The 19,912-nt window shown below is 46.1% G+C and overlaps 1 protein-coding gene across 2 annotated transcripts in view; it reads right to left on the bottom strand.

Annotated features, from left to right (window-relative positions):
* Positions 1-19,912, bottom strand: part of nup214 (nucleoporin 214) — an 81,833-nt gene that overhangs the window by 35,977 nt on the left and 25,944 nt on the right. For both annotated transcript variants that reach the window (XM_079608697.1, XM_079608698.1), the window contains exons 19-22: positions 18,689-18,871; positions 7,869-7,954; positions 5,156-5,239; positions 4,022-4,261 (exon numbers count right to left, since the gene is read on the bottom strand). In XM_079608697.1, coding sequence (XP_079464823.1) covers positions 4,022-4,261; positions 5,156-5,239; positions 7,869-7,954; positions 18,689-18,871 — 593 coding nt within the window. The remainder of the gene's footprint in view (positions 1-4,021; positions 4,262-5,155; positions 5,240-7,868; positions 7,955-18,688; positions 18,872-19,912) is intronic.

The following is a 19,912-nucleotide window of genomic DNA, read 5'->3' as shown; positions in this document are numbered from 1 at the left end:
GTGGACACGCGCTACACACTGCGAGCGGGCATGTCGGAGTCGGAGAATAGCGTGGACACGCGCTACACACCGCGAGCGGGCATGTCGGAGTCGGAGAATAGCGTGGACACGCGCTACACACCGCGAGCGGGCATGTCGGAGTCGGAGAATAGCGTGGACACGCGCTACACACCGCGAGCGGGCATGTCGGAGTCGGAGAATAGCGTGGACACGCGCTACACACTGCGAGCGGGCATGTCGGAGTCGGAGAATAGCGTGGACACGCGCTACACACCGCGAGCGGGCATGTCGGAGTCGGAGAATAGCGTGGACACGCGCTACACACTGCGAGCGGGCATGTCGGAGTCGGAGAATAGCGTGGACACGCGCTACACACTGCGAGCGGGCATGTCGGAGTCGGAGAATAGCGTGGACACGCGCTACACACTGCGAGCGGGCATGTCGGAGTCGGAGAATAGCGTGGACACGCGCTACACACTGCGAGCGGGCATGTCGGAGTCGGAGAATAGCGTGGACACGCGCTACACACTGCGAGCGGGCATGTCGGAGTCGGAGAATAGCGTGGACACGCGCTACACACCGCGAGCGGGCATGTCGGAGTCGGAGAATAGCGTGGACACGCGCTACACACTGCGAGCGGGCATGTCGGAGTCGGAGAATAGCGTGGACACGCGCTACACACTGCGAGCGGGCATGTCGGAGTCGGAGAATAGCGTGGACACGCGCTTCACACCGCGAGCGGGCATGTCGGAGTCGGAGAATAGCGTGGACACGCGCTTCACACCGCGAGCGGGCATGTCGGAGTCGGAGAATAGCGTGGACACGCGCTACACACTGCGAGCGGGCATGTCGGAGTCGGAGAATAGCGTGGACACGCGCTTCACACCGCGAGCGGGCATGTCGGAGTCGGAGAATAGCGTGGACACGCGCTACACACTGCGAGCGGGCATGTCGGAGTCGGAGAATAGCGTGGACACGCGCTACACACTGCGAGCGGGCATGTCGGAGTCGGAGAATAGCGTGGACACGCGCTACACACTGCGAGCGGGCATGTCGGAGTCGGAGAATAGCGTGGACACGCGCTACACACCGCGAGCGGGCATGTCGGAGTCGGAGAATAGCGTGGACACGCGCTACACACTGCGAGCGGGCATGTCGGAGTCGGAGAATAGCGTGGACACGCGCTACACACTGCGAGCGGGCATGTCGGAGTCGGAGAATAGCGTGGACACGCGCTACACACTGCGAGCGGGCATGTCGGAGTCGGAGAATAGCGTGGACACGCGCTACACACTGCGAGCGGGCATGTCGGAGTCGGAGAATAGCGTGGACACGCGCTACACACTGCGAGCGGGCATGTCGGAGTCGGAGAATAGCGTGGACACGCGCTACACACTGCGAGCGGGCATGTCGGAGTCGGAGAATAGCGTGGACACGCGCTACACACTGCGAGCGGGCATGTCGGAGTCGGAGAATAGCGTGGACACGCGCTACACACTGCGAGCGGGCATGTCGGAGTCGGAGAATAGCGTGGACACGCGCTACACACCGCGAGCGGGCATGTCGGAGTCGGAGAATAGCGTGGACACGCGCTACACACTGCGAGCGGGCTGCGGGCACCCAAAAGATTGTTTGACAATCAATAATCCCTCACATCACTCATTTTTTTAAATTATTTTATAGGTGTAAACACACTTAAGGAACAGGCTCCAGGGGTACCATTTAGCAAGCATAGGCTACGCTACGCATCAGGGGTGTTTGTTGTTTGGACAGACCTTTCCCCACTGCTAAAAAAAATCCTAAACGAAACACTGTAACTCTTCTCATTTTAACTTTTCTGAAACATTAACCAAGGTGGCCTAGTATTGTTGTTGATATGAGTCTGTGTTGTCTCGTTTTTTCACCGTAATTCTTAAAGTTAACATAATCTGACTGAGGAATCCGACAAGTAGCCTAAATATTTTAACTGTGGTCAAATGTAAATTAACTTGTGCCTATTTAACTTTATTCAGAAAATTATTATTTAATTCTGCAATTTGCCTTCTTTAGCGATTATCATCAATTTGATTACACAGATATGAATTAAACTAAACAGCTAGACAATGGCATCTCTGAATTCAATAATGAAATGCCTTTAACTGAAAATTGAATGTTTAATCTTATTATTATACATTACTGACACTCTATCCTCCAATTTGATACTGTTGAGTGCTTTTTTACAGTAAAAAGCAAAAAAAACAGTTTTGGCCTACTACAGTAGGCTATATTTTAATCTTTGATAACAGTAGGTTACACAAATACAACGGGTCATGTTACCCCTGGTCCAATTAAAAAATATTAACAGATAGAACTCAGGACATTTTTGTTCATGTAAAATATATCTCATTGTCATGTTCTAGACTTGTTATATTTAGCTTTAAATAGAAAAAATACCCCCTTAATATTGTGGCAGTTTTTTTCTCTGTGGTATCGAAAATGGTATCGAATATCGATATTTTTCAAGGTATCGTATCGAAGTTAGAAATTCTAGTATCGTGACAACACTAGTAGGCCCACATATAGCCTACTTTACCTGTGCTGTGCACGCAGTTGTGATCTCGTCTCTCCTCAGACGCGCTGCTGCAATGGTGGAATTCTCAAAACGCCCACAAGATGGCGCCGTTTATCGGTGAATCCGATATTACAAAACCGATACCCGATTATGAGAAAATGCTTAAATCTCGGTAAACCGATATATCGGTCAATCTCTAATTGCTTGGTCAGTGGTCGAGCTAAACTGGTATTATCTAATTGTGTAGTTAAATTTACCAGCTGACAGATATTCAACATAATTCATGTGTGAGACAGTCTAACAGAAGTGTGTGTGTGTGTGTTTGTGTGTGTGTGTGTGAGACAGTCTAAAGGAAGGACGGACAAAACCTGTCAAATATCAACTGAATTCTGCTCATGTTTTATTACCATTGGCGTTTTCTAAACTATAGCGAATAACCTGATAATGTGAGAAATGTTGAAGATTTGACTGTAAATTACAAATAACACGCATTATTACTGTGCGTTCACACCGGACGCGAATAAAATGTAGTTTTAAGAGTTGTTCAGTCGAGAATGTAGTTGTTTAAAGCTCAAATCTGTGGTTTGTTTATAAAGATAGCGCCTATTTAAAACAGTAGATCTGACGTTTCGGAGTCGTGAGATCCAGGCGATCAGCGGGCGCTCAGCGCTCATGTAACCCGCTGGAGCCGCCGCAACTCGGCTAGTCCTCCTGACGTCTGCCGCTGGTGAACGAGACATGTTTAAATTCACAATCTATAGCTTCGGCTCTATTATATGAAACATATAAGTTAAAATACAGTAATGACTCGTTATAACGTCGGTCAAACGACTTCTTTAATTATGTGAGTTTTTCTTCATCTCATTCAGAAATGTAGCCTATGACTGCAAGTGTTCAGCGTCACATTCATAGTTCACATCTGAACAATGTCATTCCTTCTTTCACGCGGGCATTTAGTCATTACAAAATAAGTTATTGAGGCCAAACATTTAAAATGACATTATAATCTGAAAAGCGGTCCTGTCCCCGTTTATCACGTCACTTCACCACGTGACAGCAGCAAGCCGGCTCCTGATTGGTTAACGCGGCGCGAATTGACGCAGAAATTCAGATTTTTCAACTCGGGCGGCAGACGCGAATTCGCGTCAAACGCGTGAATGCACAACATAAAATAGTTTGCGCTTAACACGGCAGACGCTCAATTCGCGCGAACTTGACCGCGCCGCACTCTACGCCTCATTCGCGCCGCAGGAATTTTATACGCGCATAACTCGTGTTTGCATTGACTTAACATTGAAATCACTCGCGCCTGACGCGCTATTTGCATTAGGTTTATATTTTCTTATGTTGAAGATTTGACTGTAAATTATTAAGAACACGCATTATTAGGTTAATATTTTCTAAGGTATAGCGGTTTAGCTGTGATCATGTGAGCGGTGTAAGGTCAGGCGTGCTGTGATCGGGCCTCACCGCCGCTGATGATCGGGACTCGGCTGAAGGGACTGGGACTGAAGCCCGGCTGTATGGAGGGCGTTCGGACCACGGTCGGGTGTCTCGGGACGCTGGGCATCAGAACCGGCTCGTCCCCGTCCTCGGCCAGCGCCAGCGCGTCCTCGGCCTCCAGAACCTGAGACAGAGACGAGCTCGAGCTCAACTCGTCCAGATCCTCGTAGAACTGAGGACACAGGAACGCGGACCGCGACAGGTTGGCTGAGGAGCGGGACACAGAGAACTGGGATCAACTCAACTCAAATTATGTGAATTTGCTCGTTTTAATGAGTTTGAGAGACACAGACACACTAATACATGAACAAATCAAACACTCAGTGAGTACTTTAACCCTTTAATGAGATTGACAGACACTGACACAGTCACAGTAATACAACCCTTGTGTGTCCTTATGGACATTGTCTTTTTCAGTTGTGTTTTTTTGATAACTTTGCCGGTGTTAATGCTAACTGCATAACATTTGGTACAAGTGTGTATTTCTATTGGAATTTTACTATTTCACCGCCATTTCCTTTAACAAATCTATTGTGCACTAGTAACACAAAATATTTCCTCTCAGCGCCTTTTGGACAAACATGTCCCCATTGAAACCCATTACAACTGTCATTTTTAATCTCAGGGCCGTTTATATCTATAAAATGATGCGATCTTTGTTAAGATGTTGGCAAGGCTTCAAAGTTTACATTTTCTCAGGTTTGGCCTATAAAGCAAACACTCGCTTTATTCCTGTTTTCTGCTTATGCATATTATAGAGCCAACTGGATAAATTATGCAACGATAATTGTGTGGGTGTGTTGGTATGGATGTCAGAGTGTGGTTGGTATGTGTGTTATACACATTTTCATAAACTTAAACCTATATAAACTTATTTTTGGAATTACTTTTTTATTTTTTTTTTACTTCAGCAATTATCTGCCATGGGTCTTCTTTAAAATGAGACCAACTCACATTTTTATGACAGTTTTTTGTCCTCTATGTACCCATGTGTAACTTTTTTAAATTGATGCACAAGGGTTAGCTTACTAATATGAATGCTTACTATTTTAAGCACACAAAACACAGCAGACTTCAGGAAAACACAGGCGTGATGCGTACCTGGAGCCGTGGAGCGAACCGGTGGAGTCTGTCTCTTCGACAAGAAGTTCCTCAGCTGAGACTGCTTGGCTGGGGTCATTTTAGCTGCACACACACACACACACACACATCAACATCTCACTCATGATTCTAATGGCATGGGTCATTCAGACTGACATGTTAAGCCGTGTTTCCACCGCAGGAACGAGGGACTCTGGGCCGGTACTCGTGTGTTTCCACCACAGGAATCAGGATCTAATTTAGTTCTACGAACTCCTTTTGGAGGAACTAAAGGGGCTTTCACTTTATTAAAGGGATAGTTCACTTTGAAATGAAATGTTGGTATGTTTTATCTTACCTGAAGTGCATCCAAGATGTCGGTGTCTTTGTCTCCGCAGTAGTTTACATTTTGATATTTTTAGGTCAAACCGTTCTTGTCTGTCAGTCATAAAATGCAGGTCTATAGGCACTGTCTCCAAAAGCATGCAGAGAAAAGTCCACATTACACAATTGACCGTTCGCAAAACCCCGCCCTCTAACGGTTCTCGTCCAATCCTAGCTCAGCAACTGTAACTAAGGAGAAGGACCTCCGTCAAACATTCCGATTTCAGCAAGATAGTGAAACGATGCGCCTATGGCAGTGGGGTCTGCACGGGCTTAAAACTTGCTGTATTTTATGATTGCTTTCAACTATTATTAAAAAATAGGCTACATGTACAAACACCGTTTCACTGCGGCCCCTCATCAGTCAGCAAACAAGAGGAAAAAAAGAGAAAAGCACGGACTTACTAACTTAATTACGAAACGTTGATGTGGTTGAACAGGAACACAGTCACAAATTCCTCTGGAACTCAAGCATTAAACTTCAAAACAAAGTTCGCGCAGTTGCACAACTATTTACACAAATATATCCTTCTCAGTCAGTCGGCTACGAGTTATGAATGAAGAGAACCGCATCGAGAGTTGATGGTTTCAGCGCGTCCTCTGATTGCAGTGTTGTGACTGAAATAGCGCGCGCGGGAGCACATGCGCAAAACAGTTTTGTAAAATGATATATGATCAAATAAAAATGATTGATATATAATTTTACAAAACTGTTTTGTGCATGTGCTCCCGTGCGCTATTCTGTCTATACGTTCTGTCGTGCCCTGGAGGATATGTCTGCTGCATTACTCCAAAACCAATCACTTAATGTGTGGAGCTCAACCCAGCCATGGCTATGGTTCTCAATTGTTTGACGGGCGTAGTAACAATAACTAAGGGGCGTGGCTTTTGCGAACGGTCAATTCCCCATCGTAAGTGCACACTGATGGCCTAAGACAAGAAACAAGCGGTTTGTGTGAGAAAACCAACAGTATTTATATCGTTTTTATCTCTTTTACACAACCACGTCCATCTGATCGGTTTACTTAGTCTGCGCAAGCGCCGTAGAGCGCCGGAAGTGGTCTCTCTCTCGCGCGTGTACGTCACTCATTGTTTACACCAGAGCCTATGCACAGAACAGAGATTGTAGGACGGCTAATAGAAATGGTCCTAGTGTGCGCTTATCCGGGATGTTTAAACCGATGTAAAAAAATACATTTACGTAAGCTCGCGCGAACTCATCCGGGAGATCACTTCCGGAGCATTCCGGCGACTAAGTAAACAGATCAGATGGACGTGGTTGTGTAAAAGAGGTAAAAACAATATAAATACTGTTGGTTTTATCACACAAACCGCTCGTTTCGTGTCTTAGGCCATCAATGTGCACTTACGATGGGGAATTGTGTAATGTGGACTTTTCTCTGCATGCTTTTGGAGACAGTGCCTATAGACCTGCATTATATGACTGACAGACAAGAACGGTTTGATCTAAAAATATCAAAATTGAAACTCCTGCGGAGACAAAGACACCGACATCTTGGATGCACTTCAGGTAAGATAAAACACACCAACATTTAATTTCAAAGTGAACAATTCTTTTAACACAGGCTTTATTAAGCTTTTATAAAACGGTTAGTTCCAATCCTTGATTCTGATTGAAACACCCTACACAACACGGCTATGCATCACTACACAACACCCCTAGCAACCGCTCTTAGCAACGCAAACACGTTTGATCGATATTGTTCATAGTAGAGTATTGTGAGAGATCGAGTAAGCGAGTGTTCCTGCATTTACAGTAGACATCGCATTTTCCTTCAGGTCAGTCCTTTATTCATAATAAATGCGATATCTTGTCCTGTTAACAGTTAAGGGTTATACCCCGTGCCTATAGTCATCTGTCAGTCGCGTCTTCTTCTCCGTGATCACAAGTTTGAGTCCTTTCAACTAAAAGTCTTCTCTACTGACTGACTCGCTCATAAACACAGTCTCTGCCGCCATCTAGTGGCGAAATAATGTGTGTAACTTCTGTTGCTGTTTACGGTCAGGGACTATTTTTTCCAGCGGAAGGAAGGCTTTTAGTGATTGTGCTTCATGAAAGTTGCATAGATACAGATTTTTCGCCTTTAATATTTTTATTGTGTGGTAACCATTTTATAAAAGCAATAAGGAACCGAGGCTAGTGCTGTATCGCGAGGTTACTCCGCTTCGCGTCGAGCCGAACAACGCCCTTCAGCCGTGACTTCTCCACGATACACACGCTCGGGGGGGTTTCCTGGGACAAATTGTTCCGGTAATTACGGTGGAAACACGGCTTTAGACACGAGATGGAGGCGGCTTGACATGGTCTCATCAATCCTGCGACTCTTACATGGTGATTTGTCCTGAGTTTTGGGTGCCGTCTCCAGACTGGCCTTCAGAAGAGCTTCCTTCAGACTCTCCAGCTCACGGTCCAGACTGCACAACACACAGAAGCATGAGAACCCTCGTACATGACGACACACAGCGCTGTACATCCTCATGGTTCATTTAGTGAGAAACTGATTTAAAAATGTCATTAAACTAGTGGTTTTAGTGGTTCAAGTGTGACAAGTCCTCAGGTCTTGGACTGAAATCAATATTTCATGTGCATTAGTTCTTAGAATATGGAAAACAGCAGCAGTGCCACACTGTACATCATAATCCCTGCATGTGGAGGGTTATCCTCAATCGTGATATCGCACAACCCTACTGTACATGTGACCATTTTAACAGCATCTTGTGGAGGTACTGTAGTACAATAACATCAATGCACCGCAAAAAATACTTAAATCAAGATGCATTTACTAAAGTAGTGAAATGCCATACGATATTATGTCTTGTTTTCTGGGGAAATAAATCAAAATTAAGTGATTTTTTGCTTTAAAAAACGCAAAGTGATCTACTAACGGGGTGAGAAAAATGATCTCGTTTCTGTTTGAATTAAGATTATTTTTCTCACCCCGTTGGCAGATCATTTTGCGTTTTTTAAAGCAACAAATCACTTAATTTTGATTTATTTCCCCAGAAAACAAGACATAATATCGTATGGCATTTCACTACTTTAGTAAATGCATCTTGATTTAAGTATTTTTTTATATTTGGACTGGAAACACGACACACACACTGAGTAAGAAAAGTATTTTTTGCAGTGTAACCAGCGGTGTGTGTGATATGTACGGTGTGTGTGTTCACCTCTGTTCTGAGTGTGTGTGTGATAATGCAGGTGTGTGTTCACCTCTGTTCTGAGGGTGTGTGTGATAATGCAGGTGTGTGTGTTCACCTCTGTTCTGAGTGTGTGTGTGATAATGCAGGTGTGTGTTCACCTCTGTTCTGAGGGTGTGTGTGATAATGCAGGTGTGTGTGTTCACCTCTGTTCTGAGTGTGTGTGTGATAATGCAGGCGTGTGTGTTCACCTCTGTTCTGAGGGTGTGTGTGATAATGCAGGTGTGTGTGTTCACCTCTGTTCTGAGGGTGTGTGTGATAATGCAGGTGTCTGTGTTCACCTCTGTTCTGAGTGTGTGTGTGATAATGCAGGTGTGTGTGTTCACCTCTGTTCTGAGTGTGTGTGTGATAATGCAGGTGTGTGTGTTCACCTCTGTTCTGAGTGTGTGTGTGTGATAATGCAGGTGTGTGTGTTCACCTCTGTTCTGAGTGTGTGTGTGTGTGATAATGCAGGTGTGTGTGTTCACCTCTGTTCTGAGTGTGTGTGTGTGATAATGCAGGTGTGTGTGTTCACCTCTGTTCTGAGTGTGTGTGTGTGTGATAATGCAGGTGTGTGTGTTCACCTCTGTTCTGAGTGTGTGTGTGATATGTACGGTGTGTGTGTTCACCTCTGTTCTGAGTGTGTGTGTGATAATGCAGGTGTGTGTGTTCACCTCTGTTCTGAGGGTGTGTGTGATATGTACGGTGTCTGTGTTCACCTCTGTTCTGAGTGTGTGTGTGATAATGCAGGTGTGTGTGTGTTCACCTCTGTTCTGAGGGTGTGTGTGATAATGCAGGTGTGTGTGTTCACCTCTGTTCTGAGGGTGTGTGTGATATGTACGGTGTCTGTGTTCACCTCTGTTCTGAGGGTGTGTGTGATAATGCAGGTGTGTGTGTTCACCTCTGTTCTGAGGGTGTGTGTGATAATGCAGGTGTGTGTGTTCACCTCTGTTCTGAGGGTGTGTGTGATAATGCAGGTGTGTGTGTTCACCTCTGTTCTGAGGGTGTGTGTGATATGTACGGTGTCTGTGTTCACCTCTGTTCTGAGTGTGTGTGTGTGATAATGCAGGTGTGTGTGTTCACCTCTGTTCTGAGGGTGTGTGTGATATGTACGGTGTCTGTGTTCACCTCTGTTCTGAGGGTGTGTGTGATAATGCAGGTGTGTGTGTTCACCTCTGTTCTGAGGGTGTGTGTGATAATGCAGGTGTGTGTTTACCTCTGTTCTGAGTGTGTGTGTGATAATGCAGGTGTGTGTGTTCACCTCTGTTCTGAGGGTGTGTGTGATAATGCAGGTGTGTGTGTTCACCTCTGTTCTGAGGGTGTGTGTGATAATGCAGGTGTGTGTGTTCACCTCTGTTCTGAGTGTGTGTGTGATAATGCAGGTGTGTGTGTTCACCTCTGTTCTGAGTGTGTGTGTGATAATGCAGGTGTGTGTGTTCACCTCTGTTCTGAGTGTGTGTGTGTGTGTGATAATGCAGGTGTGTGTGTTCACCTCTGTTCTGAGTGTGTGTGTGTGTGATAATGCAGGTGTGTGTGTTCACCTCTGTTCTGAGTGTGTGTGTGATAATGCAGGTGTGTGTGTTCACCTCTGTTCTGAGTGTGTGTGTGATAATGCAGGTGTGTGTGTTCACCTCTGTTCTGAGGGTGTGTGTGATAATGCAGGTGTGTGTGTTCACCTCTGTTCTTAATGTGTGTGTGTGATAATGCAGGTGTGTGTGTTCACCTCTGTTCTGAGTGTGTGTTTGATAATGCAGATGTGTGTTCACCTCTGTTCTGAGTGTGTGTGTGATAATGCAGGTGTGTGTGTTCACCTCTGTTCTGAGTGTGTGTGTGATAATGCAGGTGTGTGTGTTCACCTCTGTTCTTAATGTGTGTGTGTGATAATGCAGGTGTGTGTGTTCACCTCTGTTCTGAGTGTGTGTGTGATAATGCAGATGTGTGTTCACCTCTGTTCTGAGTGTGTGTGTGTGTGATAATGCAGGTGTGTGTGTTCACCTCTGTTCTGAGTGTGTGTGTGTGATAATGCAGGTGTGTGTGTTCACCTCTGTTCTGAGTGTGTGTGTGATAATGCAGGTGTGTGTGTTCACCTCTGTTCTGAGTGTGTGTGTGATAATGCAGGTGTGTGTGTTCACCTCTGTTCTGAGTGTGTGTGTGTGATAATGCAGGTGTGTGTGTTCACCTCTGTTCTGAGTGTGTGTGTGATAATGCAGGTGTGTGTGTTCACCTCTGTTCTGAGTGTGTGTGTGATAATGCAGGTGTGTGTTCACCTCTGTTCTGAGTGTGTGTGTGTGATAATGCAGGTGTGTGTTCACCTCTGTTCTGAGTGTGTGTGTGATAATGCAGGTGTGTGTGTTCACCTCTGTTCTGAGTGTGTGTGTGATAATGCAGGTGTGTGTGTTCACCTCTGTTCTGAGTGTGTGTGTGATAATGCAGGTGTGTGTGTTCACCTCTGTTCTGAGTGTGTGTGTGATAATGCAGGTGTGTGTGTTCACCTCTGTTATGAGTGTGTGTGTGTGATAATGCAGGTGTGTGTGTTCACCTCTGTTCTGAGTGTGTGTGTGATAATGCAGGTGTGTGTGTTCACCTCTGTTCTGAGTGTGTGTGTGATAATGCAGGTGTGTGTGTTCACCTCTGTTCTGAGTGTGTGTGTGATAATGCAGGTGTGTGTGTTCACCTCTGTTCTGAGTGTGTGTGTGTGTGATAATGCAGGTGTGTGTGTTCACCTCTGTTCTGAGTGTGTGTGTGTGATAATGCAGGTGTGTGTTCACCTCTGTTCTGAGTGTGTGTGTGTGATAATGCAGGTGTGTGTGTTCACCTCTGTTATAAATGTGTGTGTGTGATAATGCAGGTGTGTGTGTTCACCTCTGTTCTGAGTGTGTGTGTGATAATGCAGGTGTGTGTGTTCACCTCTGTTCTGAGTGTGTGTGTGTGATAATGCAGGTGTGTGTGTTCACCTCTGTTCTGAGTGTGTGTGTGTGTGTGTGTGATAATGCAGGTGTGTGTGTTCACCTCTGTTCTGAGTGTGTGTGTGTGTGTGTGTGATAATGCAGGTGTGTGTGTTCACCTCTGTTCTGAGTGTGTGTGTGTGTGATAATGCAGGTGTGTGTGTTCACCTCTGTTCTGAGGGTGTGTGTGATAATGCAGGTGTGTGTGTTCACCTCTGTTCTGAGGGTGTGTGTGATAATGCAGGTGTGTGTGTTCACCTCTGTTCTGAGGGTGTGTGTGATAATGCAGGTGTGTGTGTTCACCTCTGTTCTGAGGGTGTGTGTGATAATGCAGGTGTGTGTGTTCACCTCTGTTCTGAGGGTGTGTGTGATAATGCAGGTGTGTGTGTTCACCTCTGTTCTGAGTGTGTGTGTGATAATGCAGGTGTGTGTGTTCACCTCTGTTCTGAGTGTGTGTGTGTGATAATGCAGGTGTGTGTGTTCACCTCTGTTCTGAGTGTGTGTGTGTGATAATGCAGGTGTGTGTGTTCACCTCTGTTCTGAGTGTGTGTGTGATAATGCAGGTGTGTGTGTTCACCTCTGTTCTGAGTGTGTGTGTGTGATAATGCAGGTGTGTGTGTTCACCTCTGTTCTGAGTGTGTGTGTGATAATGCAGGTGTGTGTGTTCACCTCTGTTCTGAGTGTGTGTGTGATAATGCAGGTGTGTGTGTTCACCTCTGTTCTGAGGGTGTGTGTGATAATGCAGGTGTGTGTGTTCACCTCTGTTCTGAGGGTGTGTGTGATAATGCAGGTGTGTGTGTTCACCTCTGTTCTGAGGGTGTGTGTGATAATGCAGGTGTGTGTGTTCACCTCTGTTCTGAGGGTGTGTGTGATAATGCAGGTGTGTGTGTTCACCTCTGTTCTGAGGGTGTGTGTGATAATGCAGGTGTGTGTGTTCACCTCTGTTCTGAGGGTGTGTGTGATAATGCAGGTGTGTGTGTTCACCTCTGTTCTGAGGGTGTGTGTGATAATGCAGGTGTGTGTGTTCACCTCTGTTCTGAGGGTGTGTGTGATAATGCAGGTGTGTGTGTTCACCTCTGTTCTGAGGGTGTGTGTGATAATGCAGGTGTGTGTGTTCACCTCTGTTCTGAGTGTGTGTGTGTGATAATGCAGGTGTGTGTGTTCACCTCTGTTCTGAGGGTGTGTGTGATAATGCAGGTGTGTGTGTTCACCTCTGTTCTGAGTGTGTGTGTGATAATGCAGGTGTGTGTGTTCACCTCTGTTCTGAGTGTGTGTGTGTGATAATGCAGGTGTGTGTGTTCACCTCTGTTCTGAGGGTGTGTGTGATAATGCAGGTGTGTGTTCACCTCTGTTCTGAGTGTGTGTGTGATAATGCAGGTGTGTGTGTTCACCTCTGTTCTGAGTGTGTGTGTGATAATGCAGGTGTGTGTTCACCTCTGTTCTGAGTGTGTGTGTGATAATGCAGGTGTGTGTGTTCACCTCTGTTCTGAGTGTGTGTGTGTGATAATGCAGGTGTGTGTGTTCACCTCTGTTCTGAGGGTGTGTGTGATAATGCAGGTGTGTGTTCACCTCTGTTCTGAGTGTGTGTGTGTGTGTGATAATGCAGGTGTGTGTGTGTTCACCTCTGTTCTGAGTGTGTGTGTGATAATGCAGGTGTGTGTGTTCACCTCTGTTCTGAGTGTGTGTGTGTGATAATGCAGGTGTGTGTGTTCACCTCTGTTCTGAGTGTGTGTGTGATAATGCAGGTGTGTGTTCACCTCTGTTCTGAGTGTGTGTGTGATAATGCAGGTGTGTGTGTTCACCTCTGTTCTGAGTGTGTGTGTGATAATGCAGGTGTGTGTGTTCACCTCTGTTCTTAATGTGTGTGTGTGATAATGCAGGTGTGTGTGTTCACCTCTGTTCTGAGTGTGTGTGTGATAATGCAGATGTGTGTTCACCTCTGTTCTGAGTGTGTGTGTGATAATGCAGGTGTGTGTTCACCTCTGTTCTGAGTGTGTGTGTGTGATAATGCAGGTGTGTGTGTTCACCTCTGTTCTGAGTGTGTGTGTGATAATGCAGGTGTGTGTGTTCACCTCTGTTCTGAGGGTGTGTGTGATAATGCAGGTGTGTGTGTTCACCTCTGTTCTGAGGGTGTGTGTGATAATGCAGGTGTGTGTGTTCACCTCTGTTCTGAGTGTGTGTGTGATAATGCAGGTGTGTGTGTTCACCTCTGTTCTGAGTGTGTGTGTGATAATGCAGGTGTGTGTGTTCACCTCTGTTCTGAGTGTGTGTGTGATAATGCAGGTGTGTGTGTTCACCTCTGTTCTGAGTGTGTGTGTGATAATGCAGGTGTGTGTTGACCTCTGTTCTGAGTGTGTGTGTGATAATGCAGGTGTGTGTGTTCACCTCTGTTCTGAGTGTGTGTGTGATAATGCAGGTGTGTGTGTTCACCTCTGTTCTGAGTGTGTGTGTGATAATGCAGGTGTGTGTGTTCACCTCTGTTCTGAGTGTGTGTGTGATAATGCAGGTGTGTGTGTTCACCTCTGTTCTGAGTGTGTGTGTGATAATGCAGGTGTGTGTGTTCACCTCTGTTCTGAGTGTGTGTGTGATAATGCAGGTGTGTGTGTTCACCTCTGTTCTGAGTGTGTGTGTGATAATGCAGGTGTGTGTGTTCACCTCTGTTCTGAGTGTGTGTGTGATAATGCAGGTGTGTGTGTTCACCTCTGTTCTGAGTGTGTGTGTGATAATGCAGGTGTGTGTGTTCACCTCTGTTCTGAGTGTGTGTGTGTGATAATGCAGGTGTGTGTGTTCACCTCTGTTCTGAGTGTGTGTGTGTGATAATGCAGGTGTGTGTTCACCTCTGTTCTGAGTGTGTGTGTGTGATAATGCAGGTGTGTGTGTTCACCTCTGTTCTGAGTGTGTGTGTGTGATAATGCAGGTGTGTGTGTTCACCTCTGTTCTGAGTGTGTGTGTGATAATGCAGGTGTGTGTGTTCACCTCTGTTCTGAGTGTGTGTGTGATAATGCAGGTGTGTGTGTTCACCTCTGTTCTGAGTGTGTGTGTGTGATAATGCAGGTGTGTGTGTTCACCTCTGTTCTGAGTGTGTGTGTGTGTGATAATGCAGGTGTGTGTGTTCACCTCTGTTCTGAGTGTGTGTGTGTGATAATGCAGGTGTGTGTGTTCATCTCTGTTCTGAGGGTGTGTGTGATAATGCAGGTGTGTGTGTTCACCTCTGTTCTGAGTGTGTGTGTGATAATGCAGGTGTGTGTGTTCACCTCTGTTCTGAGTGTGTGTGTGATAATGCAGGTGTGTGTTGTTCACCTCTGTTCTGAGTGTGTGTGTGATAATGCAGGTGTGTGTGTTCACCTCTGTTCTGAGTGTGTGTGTGATAATGCAGGTGTGTGTTCACCTCTGTTCTGAGTGTGTGTGTGATAATGCAGGTGTGTGTGTTCACCTCTGTTCTGAGTGTGTGTGTGTGATAATGCAGGTGTGTGTGTGTTCACCTCTGTTCTGAGGGTGTGTGTGATAATGCAGGTGTGTGTTCACCTCTGTTCTGAGTGTGTGTGTGTGTGTGATAATGCAGGTGTGTGTGTGTTCACCTCTGTTCTGAGTGTGTGTGTGTGATAATGCAGGTGTGTGTGTTCACCTCTGTTCTGAGGGTGTGTGTGTGATAATGCAGGTGTGTGTGTTCACCTCTGTTCTGAGGGTGTGTGTGATAATGCAGGTGTGTGTGTTCACCTCTGTTCTGAGTGTGTGTGTGATAATGCAGGTGTGTGTGTTGACCTCTGTTCTGAGTGTGTGTGTGATAATGCAGGTGTGTGTTCACCTCTGTTCTGAGTGTGTGTGTGTGTGATAATGCAGGTGTGTGTGTTCACCTCTGTTCTGAGTGTGTGTGTGTGTGTGATAATGCAGGTGTGTGTGTTCACCTCTGTTCTGAGTGTGTGTGTGTGATAATGCAGGTGTGTGTGTTCACCTCTGTTCTGAGTGTGTGTGTGATAATGCAGGTGTCTGTGTTCACCTCTGTTCTGAGTGTGTGTGTGATAATGCAGGTGTGTGTGTTCACCTCTGTTCTGAGTGTGTGTGTGTGTGATAATGCAGGTGTGTGTGTTGACCTCTGTTCTGAGTGTGTGTGTGTGTGATAATGCAGATGTGTGTTCACCTCTGTTCTGAGTGTGTGTGTGTGTGATAATGCAGGTGTGTGTGTTGACCTCTGTTCTGAGTGTGTGTGTGATAATGCAGGTGTGTGTTCACCTCTGTTCTGAGTGTGTGTGTGTGTGATAATGCAGGTGTGTGTGTTCACCTCTGTTCTGAGTGTGTGTGTGTGATAATGCAGGTGTGTGTGTTCACCTCTGTTCTGAGTGTGTGTGTGTGATAATGCAGGTGTGTGTGTTCACCTCTGTTCTGAGGGTGTGTGTGATAATGCAGGTGTGTGTTCACCTCTGTTCTGAGTGTGTGTGTGATAATGCAGGTGTGTGTGTTCACCTCTGTTCTGAGTGTGTGTGTGATAATGCAGGTGTGTGTGTTCACCTCTGTTCTGAGGGTGTGTGTGATAATGCAGGTGTGTGTGTTAACCTCTGTTCTGAGGGTGTGTGTGATAATGCAGGTGTGTGTGTTCACCTCTGTTCTGAGTGTGTGTGTGTGATAATGCAGGTGTGTGTGTTCACCTCTGTTCTGAGTGTGTGTGTGATAATGCAGGTGTGTGTGTTCACCTCTGTTCTGAGTGTGTGTGTGATAATGCAGGTGTGTGTTCACCTCTGTTCTGAGTGTGTGTGTGATAATGCAGGTGTGTGTGTTCACCTCTGTTCTGAGTGTGTGTGTGTGATAATGCAGGTGTGTGTGTGTTCACCTCTGTTCTGAGGGTGTGTGTGATAATGCAGGTGTGTGTTCACCTCTGTTCTGAGTGTGTGTGTGTGTGATAATGCAGGTGTGTGTGTTCACCTCTGTTCTGAGTGTGTGTGTGATAATGCAGGTGTGTGTGTTCACCTCTGTTCTGAGGGTGTGTGTGTGATAATGCAGGTGTGTGTGTTCACCTCTGTTCTGAGGGTGTGTGTGATAATGCAGGTGTGTGTGTTCACCTCTGTTCTGAGTGTGTGTGTGATAATGCAGGTGTGTGTGTTGACCTCTGTTCTGAGTGTGTGTGTGATAATGCAGGTGTGTGTTCACCTCTGTTCTGAGTGTGTGTGTGTGTGATAATGCAGGTGTGTGTGTTCACCTCTGTTCTGAGTGTGTGTGTGTGATAATGCAGGTGTGTGTGTTCACCTCTGTTCTGAGTGTGTGTGTGTGATAATGCAGGTGTGTGTGTTCACCTCTGTTCTGAGTGTGTGTGTGATAATGCAGGTGTGTGTGTTCACCTCTGTTCTGAGTGTGTGTGTGATAATGCAGGTGTGTGTTCACCTCTGTTCTGAGTGTGTGTGTGTGTGATAATGCAGGTGTGTGTGTTGACCTCTGTTCTGAGTGTGTGTGTGATAATGCAGGTGTGTGTTCACCTCTGTTCTGAGTGTGTGTGTGTGTGATAATGCAGGTGTGTGTGTTCACCTCTGTTCTGAGTGTGTGTGTGTGATAATGCAGGTGTGTGTGTTCACCTCTGTTCTGAGTGTGTGTGTGTGATAATGCAGGTGTGTGTGTTCACCTCTGTTCTGAGGGTGTGTGTGATAATGCAGATGTGTGTTCACCTCTGTTCTGAGTGTGTGTGTGTGTGTGTGATAATGCAGGTGTGTGTGTTCACCTCTGTTCTGAGTGTGTGTGTGTGATAATGCAGGTGTGTGTGTTCACCTCTGTTCTGAGGGTGTGTGTGATAATGCAGGTGTGTGTGTTAACCTCTGTTCTGAGGGTGTGTGTGATAATGCAGGTGTGTGTGTTCACCTCTGTTCTGAGTGTGTGTGTGATAATGCAGGTGTGTGTGTTCACCTCTGTTCTGAGTGTGTGTGTGATAATGCAGGTGTGTGTTCACCTCTGTTCTGAGTGTGTGTGTGATAATGCAGGTGTGTGTGTTCACCTCTGTTCTGAGTGTGTGTGTGATAATGCAGGTGTGTGTTCACCTCTGTTCTGAGGGTGTGTGTGATAATGCAGGTGTGTGTGTTCACCTCTGTTCTGAGGGTGTGTGTGATAATGCAGGTGTGTGTTCACCTCTGTTCTGAGGGTGTGTGTGATAATGCAGGTGTGTGTGTTCACCTCTGTTCTGAGTGTGTGTGTGATAATGCAGGTGTGTGTGTTCACCTCTGTTCTGAGGGTGTGTGTGATAATGCAGGTGTGTGTTCACCTCTGTTCTGAGGGTGTGTGTGATAATGCAGGTGTGTGTTCACCTCTGTTCTGAGGGTGTGTGTGATAATGCAGGTGTGTGTTCACCTCTGTTCTGAGGGTGTGTGTGATAATGCAGGTGTGTGTTCACCTCTGTTCTGAGTGTGTGTGTGATAATGCAGGTGTGTGTGTTCACCTCTGTTCTGAGTGTGTGTGTGATAATGCAGGTGTGTGTTCACCTCTGTTCTGAGTGTGTGTGTGATAATGCAGGTGTGTGTTCACCTCTGTTCTGAGTGTGTGTGTGATAATGCAGGTGTGTGTGTTCACCTCTGTTCTGAGTGTGTGTGTGATAATGCAGGTGTGTGTTCACCTCTGTTCTGAGTGTGTGTGTGATAATGCAGGTGTGTGTTCACCTCTGTTCTGAGTGTGTGTGTGATAATGCAGGTGTGTGTTCACCTCTGTTCTGAGTGTGTGTGTGATAATGCAGGTGTGTGTTCACCTCTGTTCTGAGTGTGTGTGTGATAATGCAGGTGTGTGTTCACCTCTGTTCTGAGTGTGTGTGTGATAATGCAGGTGTGTGTGTTCACCTCTGTTCTGAGTGTGTGTGTGTGATAATGCAGGTGTGTGTTCACCTCTGTTCTGAGGGTGTGTGTGATAATGCAGGTGTGTGTTCACCTCTGTTCTGAGGGTGTGTGTGATAATGCAGGTGTGTGTTCACCTCTGTTCTGAGGGTGTGTGTGATAATGCAGGTGTGTGTGTTCACCTCTGTTCTGAGGGTGTGTGTGATAATGCAGGTGTGTGTGTTCACCTCTGTTCTGAGGGTGTGGAGGGCGTTTGGCTGGCGAAGCTCCACCCTGATGTTCCTCTGTAGAGTCTGAGCTTGTGAAGGTCACCTGACAACCGGTCCAGAACCGTCTTCTGCTGGTTGATGATGTCCAGGTTATTGGCCAGCGCTGCAAACAGAGCCTCTCTCTCGGGGACGATCATGTGCCTGCGGGAGACATCACGCTGTGTTCACATCACGAGCTGCGGATTTAGCTCATGCACAACATTAGAATAGCGCATACGACGTTTGTGAATAAAACAGCGTTAAGATCTCATGTGTTCAAGAGAACAAACTCATCACTTCCTGTGAACCTGGAGCAGAATATCAGTAATAAACTGCACGTTGCTTTAATGCGGCTGTGTTTCCCTCCATCATAACTGAGTGTGTGTCGAGGGTCAGAGAAACTCAGTAAGCGCTGTCGTGTTCTCTGGCGTGTGGATGCTGGTGTTCGGGAACACACTCGCGTGAGACGATCTGGAGGGAATTACACCACATCATTCTGATCACACACTTCGACTTTCAGAAACACCAAACCAACATTTGAGACGCTGCGACGCCATTGGTTCGCCGCTGGTTACTCCAGTTATCCAATCACAGCTAACGCTGAGGCATTAAGGGATTTATTCAGTAAATGTGTTTCCATCACAGTTTATACACGTCTTATCGGATAAAAAACAAACATGAGCGCTAGGACTGTCAAAATGGCTGAAAAGCTACATCCGAATTTCTTTCTTAAATATTAGCAAAATTCGAATTCCAAAAGCAAAACTTAATGTTAGAGGAAAAAGGTTCTGTATTGCCCACAAGAGGGCGCAAGCGAGCACAACAAGCAAGTATAAACCAAATCAAGATAAAATATAATTTCCTTAAGGCGAGACGCGGCAGGCAAAAACATAGATTTTTTTCCACTGGTCAATTTTGAGATTTTGGGCTATTTGTCTTCAATAACATCTTCTTTCAGACGTGTGGTGAAAAAAAGTCCAAAATACACATTTAGTCTTTATTTTACTAACTTTCTATATTTGCGTCTGTAGATTTCTCAGAAATTCAACAAAAGTTGCTGTTATAAATCATCATGATCCGCGATCTCTGTCTGCTTCCTTTAATCTCACACACCGCTGTGAAGCTCTCTCTCTCCTGTACAATGCTGTCGGGTCCAGATATGGGCATTTCCTCTTAATCAGCAACCAATCGTGAAAGTACAAT

Source organism: Phoxinus phoxinus, assembly GCF_949152265.1.
Source record: "Phoxinus phoxinus genome assembly, chromosome: 3".
NCBI classification, from domain to species: Eukaryota; Metazoa; Chordata; class Actinopteri; order Cypriniformes; family Leuciscidae; genus Phoxinus; species Phoxinus phoxinus.
This window is presented reverse-complemented; position numbering and strand designations above follow the sequence as displayed.